Source organism: Chrysochloris asiatica, unplaced genomic scaffold (genome assembly GCF_000296735.1).
Source record: "Chrysochloris asiatica unplaced genomic scaffold, ChrAsi1.0 scaffold00138, whole genome shotgun sequence".
In the NCBI taxonomy this organism is placed as follows: domain Eukaryota; kingdom Metazoa; phylum Chordata; class Mammalia; order Afrosoricida; family Chrysochloridae; genus Chrysochloris; species Chrysochloris asiatica.
The window spans coordinates 3,413,112-3,426,767 of record NW_006408656.1 but is presented as its reverse complement, the minus strand read 5'-3'; the positions used below and the strand labels follow the sequence as shown (position 1 = coordinate 3,426,767).

At 43.1% G+C, this 13,656-nt stretch overlaps 1 protein-coding gene across 1 annotated transcript in view; it reads right to left on the bottom strand.

Moving 5' to 3' along the window:
• The window catches only part of LOC102823752 (keratin, type II cytoskeletal 2 oral-like), a 41,905-nt gene extending 33,983 nt beyond the window's left edge, over positions 1-7,922 (bottom strand). Inside the window, exons 1-9 of the mRNA XM_006870127.1 lie at positions 7,647-7,922; positions 7,313-7,533; positions 6,267-6,327; positions 5,697-5,792; positions 4,657-4,830; positions 4,167-4,283; positions 3,392-3,612; positions 2,059-2,093; positions 1,543-1,722 (exon numbers count right to left, since the gene is read on the bottom strand). Of these exons, the coding sequence (XP_006870189.1) occupies positions 1,543-1,722; positions 2,059-2,093; positions 3,392-3,612; positions 4,167-4,283; positions 4,657-4,830; positions 5,697-5,792; positions 6,267-6,327; positions 7,313-7,533; positions 7,647-7,922 (1,381 nt within the window). The remainder of the gene's footprint in view (positions 1-1,542; positions 1,723-2,058; positions 2,094-3,391; positions 3,613-4,166; positions 4,284-4,656; positions 4,831-5,696; positions 5,793-6,266; positions 6,328-7,312; positions 7,534-7,646) is intronic.
• Between the last annotated feature and the right edge of the window lie 5,734 nt (positions 7,923-13,656).

Sequence of the window (13,656 nt, the reverse complement as noted above, 5' to 3'; positions counted from 1 at the left end):
TGAATAGAGATAAATACTGTTAACTGATGGTACATGGAGGGAATTACAATCATTGTAATGAAACAAGGTGTATGATTTGTTGAATGTAAAACTGATGATCTGCCCTGTAAACTTTCACTTAATCCACAATAAAACCCTAAAAAAAAAAAAAAGACATAGAATGAATGGGTAAGGGAGGAAGAGTGGGATATGTACCACACAAACATATATGAGTTTGAAAGAGAATATTTTTACATAAGTATTTACCTTATCTACAAACACAATTATGAATGTGGTAGAGCATGTTGTTTTTGTTGTTGTTAGGTGCCATAGAGTCACAAAACACAGCCCAGTCCTGGGCCAATCTCACAATTGTGGAGCATACAACTGGCAAAATGATGAAAACTTCCTAGATATTATCAAACATCTTAAAGCAATGACTTGATGGGCGTAGGGGCTCAGGATCTCTCAAAGGACATGGTCAATTGGCATAACATAGTCCACAGGGACAATGTTCTACATCCTACTCTGGTGAGTAACGTCTGGGATTTTGAAAGTTCATGAGCAGCTGTCTAAGGTGCAGCTATTGGTCTCTCCATGTAAGAAAGAAGAGTGATAAGACCAGAAGAGGCTTGGAATCAATTAGGACTAATGGAATATGTGGATGTTAGTCTCCATGGCTCTGATTCCAGAAGAATTAGACGTTGCCTGGCTACCATTAACAACTACTCTAAAAGGGATTACATTAGAGAGTCCCAGATAGAGTGAGAGAAAATATGGAATAAGACTCAAAATTATTTTTAAAGAAAAACTGGATTTTCTGGTCAGAAAGAGATTGGAGGAATCTGAGACTTAGGGCCCTTAAGCACCCTTGAAAGTCTGGAAAATAACTCACCCTTGAGGTCCTATTTTCAGCCACGAAGTTGATCGGTATATAGGAAGGGACAATAATGGTAGTAAGGTATGCTCACCATGCAATGGTCAATTATTCAAAGTCAAAAGGGCAATGTTTTCCTAAGGATAAAGTTGAGAAGGGATAGGAAGAAGGGTGGAATGGAAACAGGAACTACAGGGAGGAAGAGGAATAACTGCTGATGCATGGAGGGGATTGCAATCATTGAGATGAAACAAAGTGTATGATTTGTTTAATACTGATGGTATTCTCTGTAAACCTTTAGTCAATTCACAGTAAAAAGTTAAAAAAAAAAAAAAATCTCATAAAGCCAAAATGCAGTGTAACATATTTTAGTTTAATGAAGTTTATACTCAAGAAGCATAAAGGGAACGGATGATGAGCTCAGGCACAAACTCCACACAGGACAATGTCTATCTGGGTCCCTTCTTGGCTTGAAAACTCCAAAGGAATGAGATCATGCTGTCACCAACCCTGGGGAGAGTGGAACTATTACAGAAAGATGTGGTTAGGGCAGGGGAAGTTTCTACAGTCCAATATCAGATCCCAGTCTTGGTACTTGATGCAAGAGCACAAGCTACTGCTGGTAGTGGTCTGTACAAACCTAGTTGAGGAAGAAGACAATGAACTGCCCACCCTGAGACTCTTACCCATGGAGATGCTTGTGCTTCCAGACTGAACACCTTTCCCAACAGTGGTATACCCACGGCCTTGTTGGATGCTTTGTTGGATGCCTTGGCCACCTCTGTTGCCCCTCCAACCACCTCTGCCACTACTGTTATTGCCTCCAACACTGATGATCTTGTTGCTGGACATGTGCTTGACCACAGCTGCAAAGAAAGCAAGCTACTCATTCACACCCTGTTGAAATGGGCATTACATGCCAATCCCTGTTTGAGGAATGAAGGCAAAGAAAATACAAGAGCGATGGGAAAATGACTATCTCATGAGAGTTCCCTACTAAATGAAAGGCCCAGAACACATACAGGACAGGACATCCAGATAAGCCTTACCAAAATAAGATTCATGCATTGCCCCTTGTGCTCCTCCCTTTGTGCTACTCTGGGAACTAGGCTTTTTTAAAAGTAATTTATGGATAAGTGAACTGACACAAAGCCAGGAGAAATCATCTCCATCAATAGAAAATGAGTGTACAAGATACTCACAAATATACACTGGGCTCTGGAACTCCCCAGATATCCTGTTTAGAAAGAAAATGAAGATCAGGGGGATCTCCTGGTGAAATTATCTAGCTGGGATCACCTCTTATTGGAATTAGCCCTGGGTGTCAGACTGCAAAGATAGAAGCTGCAGCATCAGAGATTTAGGTTAAACATGAGAAGAAAGCTATCTGGGATGAGGATGCAGAGAATAGAGATAAATGTCTCTAGATATTACACTCTGTGCCACTGGGACCATTTTACCTCATTAGCAAAACTTGGATAATGTATCACAACAATGTAGTTTGCTGTGATGAGTAAACTAAACCAGGTGGCGTGCCTAGCACTAGTACCTGGTCCATACTATATGTGACATATCATGATACCATATGTATCATCCTTCTGGGTTCATGGACACCATCCGTATCTGAGTGGCTTTTCTAGATATGCATAGCATCCAACTATGCAATGGTAACATAAACAGAGATGGGAAGGTGAGGAAGAGTGGCTGGTTCCGAGAGAAGGGAGACTTTAATGTAGAGCTTAGGAGCAGGGGAACACACATGGTAAAAATCCAACAGATAGACTGGAAACCTAGTCTCCTAGGTTGAGTTTTTACAAAGGAAACAATTGAACTTACGAGAAATGGGGGATAAATATGTATATATTTATATATCTATGGTGGTGGCGGTGGTTATAGGCTAAGTACTCAACCATAAGTTCTGTTTGAACCACAGGTCACTGGTTCAGACTCACCAGTCACTCCTTGGAAACCCTATACAATTGTTAAGTGCTGTTGAGTCAGTTCTAACTCATAGTGATGCAGGATAGGGTTTCTGAGACGGTAAATCTTAATGGAAATAGAAAGCCTCATTTTTCTCCTGCGGAGCAACTGGTAGGTTCAAACTGCTGACCAACGCATAACCATTACACTACCAAGGCTCCTATTTTATGTATATATGTATATATATACACACATATTATCTTCCCTGTTAAGGTCAAGGACCACCTAGGACCCAATTTGAATTCTCCATCTCACCAGTATTGGCTGACATTTGTTCTTAGGGTGTACCATATATCTGCTAGAAATTCATAAGTGTACTACTCTAGCAACTATTATAGCATTGGTTTCTCTGAAGCCAGAGGAAGAATAATGAGCAGTACAGTTCAGTTTATTAAGATTTGATGAGACCGTTAGTCCCATGTCTACATTGTTCTAGAGCCTGGCTATACCAAGGGAAAGTAAACCTAGGGACAAAAATCAGTGCAACACAGTGGGTCTAACCAAGAACCATACAATACTACAACACTTGGTTCTTAAGTTAGAGTCTCTGTCTACCTGCACTCCTCGCCCTCCAGCATCTTCTGGTAGGTGGCAATCTCCACATCCAAACCTAGCTTGATGTTCATCAGGTCCTGATAATTACGGAAGAGATGGGCCAGGTTCTCCTTGGCCTGCTGCAAGGCTTCTCTGAATTCTGCCAATTTGGTTTGGGCATCTTTGAGGGTCAACTCACCCCGCTGCTCAGCATCAACAATTTCTGCCTGCAGGTTGGCATTCTGAAATAAAAGGGGGAAGTGTTCTGAGTCTCTGAATACATCTTGGGCATATTGCAAGTGAGCATAGGACCCATCTGTTTCCCTTAATGCAAATCTCTAAGCTGTGTGCTATGTGATTTGAGATACTAACCTCTTCTGCCCATCTTATTCATATCCGTGTAGCTAAACTATACTGGCAAATTCCAAAGCTCATTTGAGACGTTAGCCAATTGAATAGCTACTTCTCAATCTGTTGTTGTAAAGTGCCATTGAGTGAGTTCCAACACAATCTTTTAGAGAGGTATAATCCATGGTCTGATAGTCCAGAAACTCAGTCTTCAATATTTTACAATTTCTTGAGTCCATGCCTACTGGAATGGGGGAAGATGCTTTCACCTACCTTGAAGATGGTGGGCGAGATCATGGTAACTGAAGACCTTGCTATGTTTGGTAGCATTTGGAAAGCTCCATTATTGAAGGTTCCACCCCACTTCCAGAGTCCAGGTGCTCTGCAAGCACCCCAGTGCACCACTCATCAGAGTTACAACCCCAGGCTTTGGGTGAGCTGCACTCACCTGCTTGTTGACACTCTCAGTCTCTGCCCTCAGCCTATGGATCACCCTGTTGAGCTCAGCAATCTCATGCTTGGTGCTCCTCAGGTCGTCGTCATGCTTGCCAGCCATGGTCTCCAGCTCCTCAAGTTAGAATGGGGGTGGGAAACATACAGGGAGAAATTACTCATGACCTTCAACTGTGTGTGTGAGAGAGAGAAAAGAGGACTATAATTGCAACAAATCCAGAAAGTTCTAATGTCACATGACAGTCCCCCAGGCATTTAGAGTGGAGAGGACCATTTAACTGAAACTTACTATACTTACTATACAGTTGTCCTTTAGGATATCAGGCACTGGAATGAAAAAACACTACAACGACTCTGCAAGTTATGAGATTTGAAAAAGAAATATCCGTGGGTTTTCCACTGAATAAAATATATTTTCTTTGGGATGGTTCCAAGAGAAGCTGGAAGTGAAGGAGTAGGAGCCCTGGGGTCCATGATGCGATGACCGTATTTACCTTGGTCTTGTACAGGGTCTGGGCCTCAGCCTTGCTCTTCTCAGCAATCTCTTCATACTGGGCCTTGGCCACAGTGATGATACTGTCCAGATCCAAGTGTCGGTTATTGTCCATGGACAGGACCACAGAAATATCACTGGATTCTGATAAGACTTGATTGTATTCCTACACACACATAAGGGAGCATCATTGGGTAGTTGTCTTCATCTCTCTGGGATGCCCTGAACCTACCATCCATGAGCTCAGGAGTGTCATGGGGTCGAGGAAACCAAACTTTACTGAAAGGAAAGGAAGGTAACCAGACAGTGATCCAGCGAAGGCAGGACACTGTTTCGCATGCTCTCATAGGTTATCCTTGATAACTCTCCTCTTAGTCTCTCCTCTAACATTTCCCTTGGGACTTTGGACATGGAGATCCTAAAGGCATGACTAGCAGATGCTGGCTGTCTTGAGTCTTAGGAAGCAGAAGAGAGAAGGTGGGCAATATTATGGGGGTTGTTGTTGTTAAGTGCTGTCAAGTCAATTCTGACCCATAACGACCCTGTATAGGGTTTCCAAGGCTGATGAGCTTGAACCACCAACTTTTCATTTCAAACAGCTTTGCAGTCTGGCACATTAACCCACAGCACCACACCAGGACTCCATTATGGGGGTAGTGGGAAGGAAAAAACAAAACAAAACAGGTGCTGTGGACTCAACTCTGACTCCCGGTAATCCCGTGTGCTCCATTAGGGTTAATGGCTGATTTTTTGGAAGTGGACCACTAGGCCTTTCTTTGAAGACACCTTTGGATGGACTGGAATCTCCAACCTTTCAGTTAGTAGCCAAGCATACTTCAACTATCCGCATTACTCAGTATTGAGGGTGGGGAAGAGGGTAAAATGGGAGAAATGAAGAAGGAATATGAATAAAGATGGGAAAGAGTTTGCATATGTTTGATGCCAACCAGAATTCACAAAGAAGCTAAGCCCCAGAATCCAGCAAGATTTGACACCTAGTTTGTGGCTTACACCTATAGGAAAGTTCCTTACAGCTTCATAAATGGCTTTCAGGAAGTTAAACTCATTGGTCAGGCTCTCTACTTGGATTTCCAAGTCCACTTTGGTCATATAGTAAGTATCCACATCCTGAAAGTAAAGGGCAGGAATTCAGTCTTAATAGCTTCAATGTAGATACAAGCACATTTAGTAATGTTGATACATGTTTGCAGGAATCAGGAAGTGACATGACTTAACTTGCAGTAGAGAAATTTGACCACTGAACTCAGTATTAGAGAAGTTGTGTTATTATCATTTTTATAATGTGGATGATTGTAATAGTAGTTTATCAGACATTTTGCCATAAAGTGATGTACTGAGGGCTCAGAGTAGTTTTGTTGTAACTGATAAGTGAACCATACTTCGGAGATATCTTAGAGTCAGTGAAAAAAAAAAAAAGTCCTCAGACCAGAGATTCAGTGGTGAGACTGGCCCTGACTTGAATGAACAACAACAACAACAACAACAACATAGCACTTAGAAATCCTGCTCCAGAGAAAGTGTCTCCAATTTCCCCTTTCTTTGGTCCATCTGCTGCCCTCATAGCCCCACTCCCACACTTACCTTCTTCAGAACCATGAAGTCATTCTCAGTCTCTGAGTGCTTGTTAATCTCATCCTCATACCTACAAGGAAGTAGCCAGGGCATCTGAGCCTAGGGTAGGTTCACATATTCAGGAAAATATGTTTCTCTCAAGACCTGGTGGCTAACCTGGGACAGGACTGTTGCTAAACAGACCCTACTTAATACCAGCCTTAGGCCAGTTGCGTGGTATGTGGTATTAACATGGTAGGGCCTTTAAGTAACTTTGGTACTCCATTTCTAACAATCCAGGAAAAGGAGATACAACTCTAATAGAACTGAAACACAGAACTGAGGCATAACCCCAGGTGTCCCTGGTCCTCTGGAATGCATATTCATACAGGTCTTTGGATTCTCCACTGCTGGGAATTACCCTAGCCTTCATAAGCCAAGGCCTGCGGTCACTCCCAAGACTTCTGTCCTCCTCAGTTTCTCCCTCCTCCATCTGTGTGCTGGGAGCATTTCTAACCAGGAATAGGACCTCACTCTGTCTTAGTCTCCCCTTGAAACTTTGTCCCACTAAGGACAAATACATTTTTAAAGGGTCCTGAACCTTAACAGAACATTGAAACTACTTGGGATCTATAGAATATGTTTAAAATGCTGATGCCTTGTTACATACCCAGGCATTCTGATTGAATTGGTCATGAGTGAAACCTGGACATTCTGGACAATGTGGACATAGCCAAAGTAGATTCTGGTAAAGCAGAACAGTTTGAGATCCATGGCTGTCCGATGCCACAGTGCCTGAACATTGCCTCTGTCTGATGGGGAGCCCATTAGATACCCATCTCTGTGACAGATATATACCTCATGCTTCTTGGCTCCAACAATAAAACTCAAAACAGAACACATCTTCTTTCAGCACACTCCCCCTTAATTATGACATCCCATCTTACGGTGCCTACAACCTCAGAGACCTTGAGAACATACACTGACAGTGCTCACCTGGAAAGATCACATACCTTCAGAACTGAAACCTCCAACCTAGACCCAGCGGCTGTCCCCCAGGCATCTCCATCACTTACCTCCTCTTGTACTCCTGCACAAGGGCCTGCATCATACCCAGCTCCCCATCCAGCCGGCCCCGACCCATCTTCAGTCTGCCCAGCTGGGCCTGGAGACAGCCAATGTAGGACTCAAAGAAGGGATGCAGCTCATTGGCACTGGCCTTGGAGGTGGCTGTCTTCTCCTGCAGGAGGCACCACTTGGTCTCCAGCGCCTTGTTCTGCAGCTCCAGAAAGCGCACCTGGCATCAACCACAAAGCAGAGGTCACAGTTTGTCCCAGCTCCCACTCATGAGCAGACTCAAGCCCCAAGCCCAGCCCCGACCCATGTTCCCAGACCACCAAAAGGCCTCACCTTGTCAATAAAGGAGACAAATTTATTGTTGAGGGTCTTGATCTGCTCCTTCTCTTCGGTCTTCACCTCCCCAATTAGAAGGTCGATCTCTATATTCAGAGGCTGCAGTAGACTCCGATTGATGGTCACCTCTTGGATGCCCAGGGGAAAGCCCCCTGGACTCACAAAGCCCCCAGCTCCATAAGAAATTCCCCCAAAGCCACCAGGTCTCCCTCCAGCACTTCCGAGCCACCATCCAGGCCTCTCCCTCCAGGACCCCCAAAGGTACCAGGGCATCCTTGCATTGATCCCCCAACCCAGGCAGCTCCTCTAGCCACACTGAGTGGCAGCTGCTTGCTGCCCACAAGATTATGCAGACTCCTTCTGCCATAGGCACCCCCAATCATGGCAGAGGCCATGGGGACACTACCTCCCCCAGAGCATAAGGCTGACTGGGCCCTGGGGGAGCTGGGGTGGCTTTGGCCAGACACCACAATGGCCGAGCAGCCACTGAAGCCCTTGGTGGCCTGGGACAGCCTGCTGGACTACAGGTTAATCATTGTCTGTGGACGCAGGAACTCGTCCTGGTTCAGAAAACCTCAGCGGAAAGGATACCTTCTGAGGCAGGAAGAGATGTGACCCCTTTTGTGGGTACCAGGTGAATTGACTCATTAATTTGATGGTTTCCTGAGCTTCATTCTCTGGTTAAAATTAATCCTCACATCAATTTCTTCCGTTGTCATCCTGGAGTCTCCACTTCATGCCTTTCCTATAATTCACTGTGTACAGACTCTGTGCAAGAGCATAACAGACCCTCCCTTCATGAATGGACTTAGTTCCTGCCAGGTCTGACCCAGCCTCAAGGCCCCAGGGCACCAGCTTGTCAGAAAGCTGAAGGTTCAATTAGGTGAATCTATGACTCTTCATTTCCCCCAAAACCCTGGGCGTCCACCCCTGTCATTCTGCTGCCCTCTTCTAAGAGCGAGCGAGCCTCACACAGGAATCTGAGGCAAGTTTCAGAGGATCAACTGAAATGCTGGATTTGTCCTACCTATTGCACAAGAGAGCCTTGGATGATCCATCCCTGGATAGCAACACTTTCTACACTTCTTCACATATTCCAGTAGCAGGAGGGGTGGGGTTAAGTTAGAGTGCCCCAGATGGACCCAGGGGCCTTAAGGAGTGGACACTCTTCTGAAATTTGGCATTGTTCACCATTTCAGATAAGCAGGAGAGTTTCCTGATGTCTGTCTCCCTGCAGCTTCCTGGTGAAGAGACTTCTCTTCCTCCTAATGTTCAGATTGGAATCCTGGTATGGCACTGTGGGTTAATGTGCTAGACCGCAAGGTCAGTGGTTCAAGCTCACCAGCCACTCCTCAGAAACCCTATATAGGGTTGCTATGGGTTGGCACCAACCCAATGGCACTGAACAACAACAACACTATTGTTCAGACTAATGTCCAGGCAGCCTCTGGCAGTGTCCTTCTTTCACATCCTGAACCCAGACTCGTTCCCCTTCAAGGGTCTCCTTAGTCTCCTTTTCAGGATGCCTTCCTCGAAGGCCCTGTGTATGGATTCTGCTACCTACAGCCTTTTCTGCCTCGCCCTACAATGATGGCTATAATCCTGTCCACCCACCAATGGGCACCAGCAGGGCAATACTGTATCTGTCTGGTACACCAGGGTTTCCCCATTATCCACTGCCTGATCCTTCTGGGTTCACAGGTTTTGTAGGCTGAATGACTACCCAGCTCTTCCTGCATTGCATCACCCTCTGTGTTGGCACCTGTGTGTCCCACCTCCATCATCATCATGGGCGAGGAAAGTCTTGTCCCTTTCCTACCCCAATCACCCCTACCCCAAGCTCAGGACTGAGCCCTGCACATGTGCACTCAGGATGAGGTTTGTTTACTTTTTCTTTAAAGAGAGGACTCAGCATAACAATGATTTGACTTTTTATTGTGATAAATGCAACCTTTTTTTTTTTGCCTTTCTAACATTTTTCACACATACAATTCAGAGCAGTAGTCATTTTTAGCATGTTGTTCAATCATTAACTATCTGTTTCCAGATTTTTCCATCACCTGAACAGAAGCTCAGTGTCCTATAAGCAATGAAACCCCTCTCTCCCTTCTGCCCCTGATAGCCACTAACACTTGGCTATTCTACATATTTCATTTAATTGGAATCATGTAGTATTTGTTTCTTTCTGATTGACTTAACCTCATTTTGCATACTGTTTTCAAGGTTCTTCAGGTTGGGTTTTGAGAGATAGGTGGAATAAATAATCTGCCATGTGTGGGGCTGCTTCTGTTTCCTGCTAAAGATGCTCACTTATGTAGCAAGTCCATTGAAGTTTATGCAAAATGCAACCAGCCACCCTCACTCATTCTTAGCCCCACCAGCCCCCTCACATTCCACCACGAGTGCTTGCCTTGGAAGCCTGGAAGACAGGATACAATCTTCCTGAAAATAAACAAAAGAAAGCAGAGTTCATGGACACTTCTATACTGGTAGTAACTTCAGCAGTATCGTGGCTACAAGGAGAAATTGCCAGAATCTAGCTGCCCTTGGTGAGTGAGCATGGGCCAAAAAAATAGATTCACACAGTAGGAAGGAAGGACACCAGTTAGGTCTCCCCAGCAGAGGATTTGAGAGAGTTGGGGCACCCCAGGTGGCTGTGACATTTAGTCTAGAAAGAAAGGAACTCTTGATTTGGTGCCGGGGGGGCTCACTACCCACTGGCCCAGTGCAGAGAAATGACAACTTGATCATTTGAATACCTTCTAGTTACAACCAACCAGCCAGTTGCCATTTCATCAATTCCAACTTATGGAGATCCCATGTGTGTACAGAAGAACTATGCTCCACAGCGTTTTGAATAGCTGATTTTTTGGAAATAGTTCACCAAGTCTTTCTTCTGAGGTACTTCTGGATGCACTTGAACTACCAACCTTTTGATTAGTAACCAAGTGCAATATTTGATGATTTAAAAGTAATAATCAAGAGACGCCTCAGGATGTACTATAAGTTATGGAACTCCTCTCTCCTCCAGAAGGTGCTTTTACTGAACTTGGAACAGATATATCTGCTCACAAGTCAGCCTCAGCATGAAGTTACCACCTTGCCTCTATCAACAGCACTTTGGAAACAGCTCTCAAAGATTTGTGGGAAAAGCAGTCATTATAAGATATTTAAGATGAACACTAAAGTTTAAGTAAGAGCAGCTCTGCTATATCATGTATGGAGTAACTTGGATTCTGTGATGAGACACTCAGAGGAAGGAGTGAATGATCTATCTGACTCTTTGCTGGGGCAAGGGACAGTCATGCACAGGTGGTGTCAGGAACTACCATGAGTCTACTATAGTTACGGCGTTAAATAGGAATTGTGGGGGAAGGCTTGTTAAGAAAATCCTCCCAGAAAAGGCATCTTGAGTTGATCTGATGTAGAAAATAATTAAGCATCCTAAAGGGACTTGTAGGAACCAGTCTGCCCTGAAAAAGTTACCACTTCACTCAAAGCTTGATCATCATTCTGAAGGCAACAGAAGGGTGCATGTTGTATGCACAGATACAGGGGTGTGTACCAGCCTGACCCATTGTGTGGGAGAAATTATGCTACTCATGGAAGCCTGGCAAATTGTGGTAGGGCATGAGTTGGATGTGGTTCACTTCTCCCCAAAGACCCACCCAGAATCTCTAGTTCTCCTTGCTCCATCATTTGCCCCTAAATCAGTCACTGCCAGCGTGTTCTTATGTAAATAGCATCTTCAGCAAGTTGCTTTTCTACTCAGAAAGTCTGTTGTAGCCAAATGAACTCCTTTCTTGGCCATTAGCACCCTCCCATTTCTACCTTTTTCCTTCTTCCTTCCTCTTTTCACCACTTTAATGCTCAGGCCCTGCCACTCCATTCAAGTCAATATTCTTGTTGCCAACTCACTTGCAAAGCCCACAATATATCCCCAAACTGCCTCTCCAACTCCTCCATCTACTACTCAATAATGCAGTGAGTAACCTTGTAAAGTGGTGAGCTTCCTCTCCCTGGAAGTGCTCAAATAGAGGCAGCATGCATGAATATTTCACATTTAATACTGTTAGCCTATCTACTGATATATTGCAATTCCTTTCCAGATTCAATCATCATTCTTTAAATAGAAAGAAAACTAATCACCAACTTTATATGAAAAAGAAAGAGACTCTGGATAAGCAAAGCACTACTAAAAAAGAACAACGTAGGAAGCCTAACACTTCACAATCTCAAGACCTACTCTACAGCCACCATAGTCAAAACAGCCTAGTATTGGTCTAATGGCAGACACACAGACCAACAGAACATAATTTGTTGTTGTTGTTGTTGTTGAGTGCCGTCGAGTTGATTCCGACCCATAGCGACCCTGTACAGTGTTTCCATGCATCAGAATCAACTAGAGGGCACCCAGAAATAAATCTATCCACGTATGGACAGCTTGGACTCCTGGTGTGGAGCTGTAGGACCAGCACTAGAATGAGAACCACAAGATCGGCAGTTCAAACCCACCAGCTGCTCCTTGGAAACCCTATACAGGGTCACTATGAGTCAAAACCAACTCAACAGCACTTAACAACTTACTATGAACAACTTAACTTTAATTTGACAAAGGGTCAAAACCATTTAATGGGAAAAGATGATCTCTAATAAATGGTGCTGTCAAAACTGGCTATCCACTTGCAGAAATATGATTTATATCTCTCAGCATATACAAAAACAAACTCAAAATGGATCAAAGACCTAAATTTAAACTTAAAACCATAAAGATCATCAAAGAAAGAAAGAGATAAATTTAGGGACCTTTGTATATGGCATAAACACACTATCAATCATATCTAAAAGCGTACAAATGGCAAAGACAAACATAAAAGTTAAATGTTTATGTGCATCAAAAGACTTCAAAAAAATCAAAAGAAAACCCACAGACTGGGTGGGAAGGGAAGTGTGAAATTGGCAATGATGTATCAGATAAGGAACTAATCTCTAAAATTAATAAACTACGCCAACACCTCATCAACAAAAGGACAAACAAACCAATTTAAAAATAGGCAGAATTTTTTTTCCAGTTATATTGTTGAAATAGTTACTGGTAACATTTTTGGTTGTGGATTATCTTCCAAACATGAATTTTCTCTTTCTTCTATTTGGATGTGGGGGTTTATTGCTATAAATTGCCCTCTGATCACTGCTTTTGCTGGACCCTGCAGGTTTTGTATGTTGTGATTTTGTTTTCATCTGATTCAAGGAATTTTTTTTTATTTCATTTAAAAATTTGCTTTATGAAATAATAGCTTTTAAACAGGATGTTTAAAACAGGATCCCATGTGTTTGAGTTTTTCCCTTGATTTTTTTATTGTTCATTTCTAATTTGGTAGTATTGTGATCTGAGAAGATAATCTGTAGTATTTCAATTTGAATTTATTGAGGCTTGATTTGTGACCTAACCTATGATCTATTCTGGAGAATGTTTCTTGTGCACTGTAAAAGAATGTGTATTGTGTTAAGTTGAATGCTCTGTATAAGTCTATGAGGTCAAATTTGTTGATTATGTTGTTTAGTTCTTCTTATCTTTGTTGGTTTCTTTCTATTCATTCTGTCCTTCACCAAAAGTAGTATATTTATGTATTATTCTTTAAGCCATAGTTCCAACTGTGGTGAAAAAGATTTAGAAGGGTTCCTAAAATTTTCATATCTATGAATTTGAGTAAATAAGATCATGTTGAAAATTCCCATATCTAGTAAGTCATTTTTAAAGTATTCCGGTCTTGTAGAAATACCAGCTGATAATATAGCCATAGTGTGCTGCCTTCAAATATTTATCTTCTACATTTTATCTTTTTTATTTTTTCAAAAATAAATGCGGTTGGAACAAACAAGATGGCGGATCGGGTGGATGTATAGCAGAGAGCTCCGCCAACAACAACACAGAATACCTGACCAAGCAGGCTCAGGGGCTGGTCCCAGAACTCTGAACCACATATAAAGGAATACTTAGAAGGTT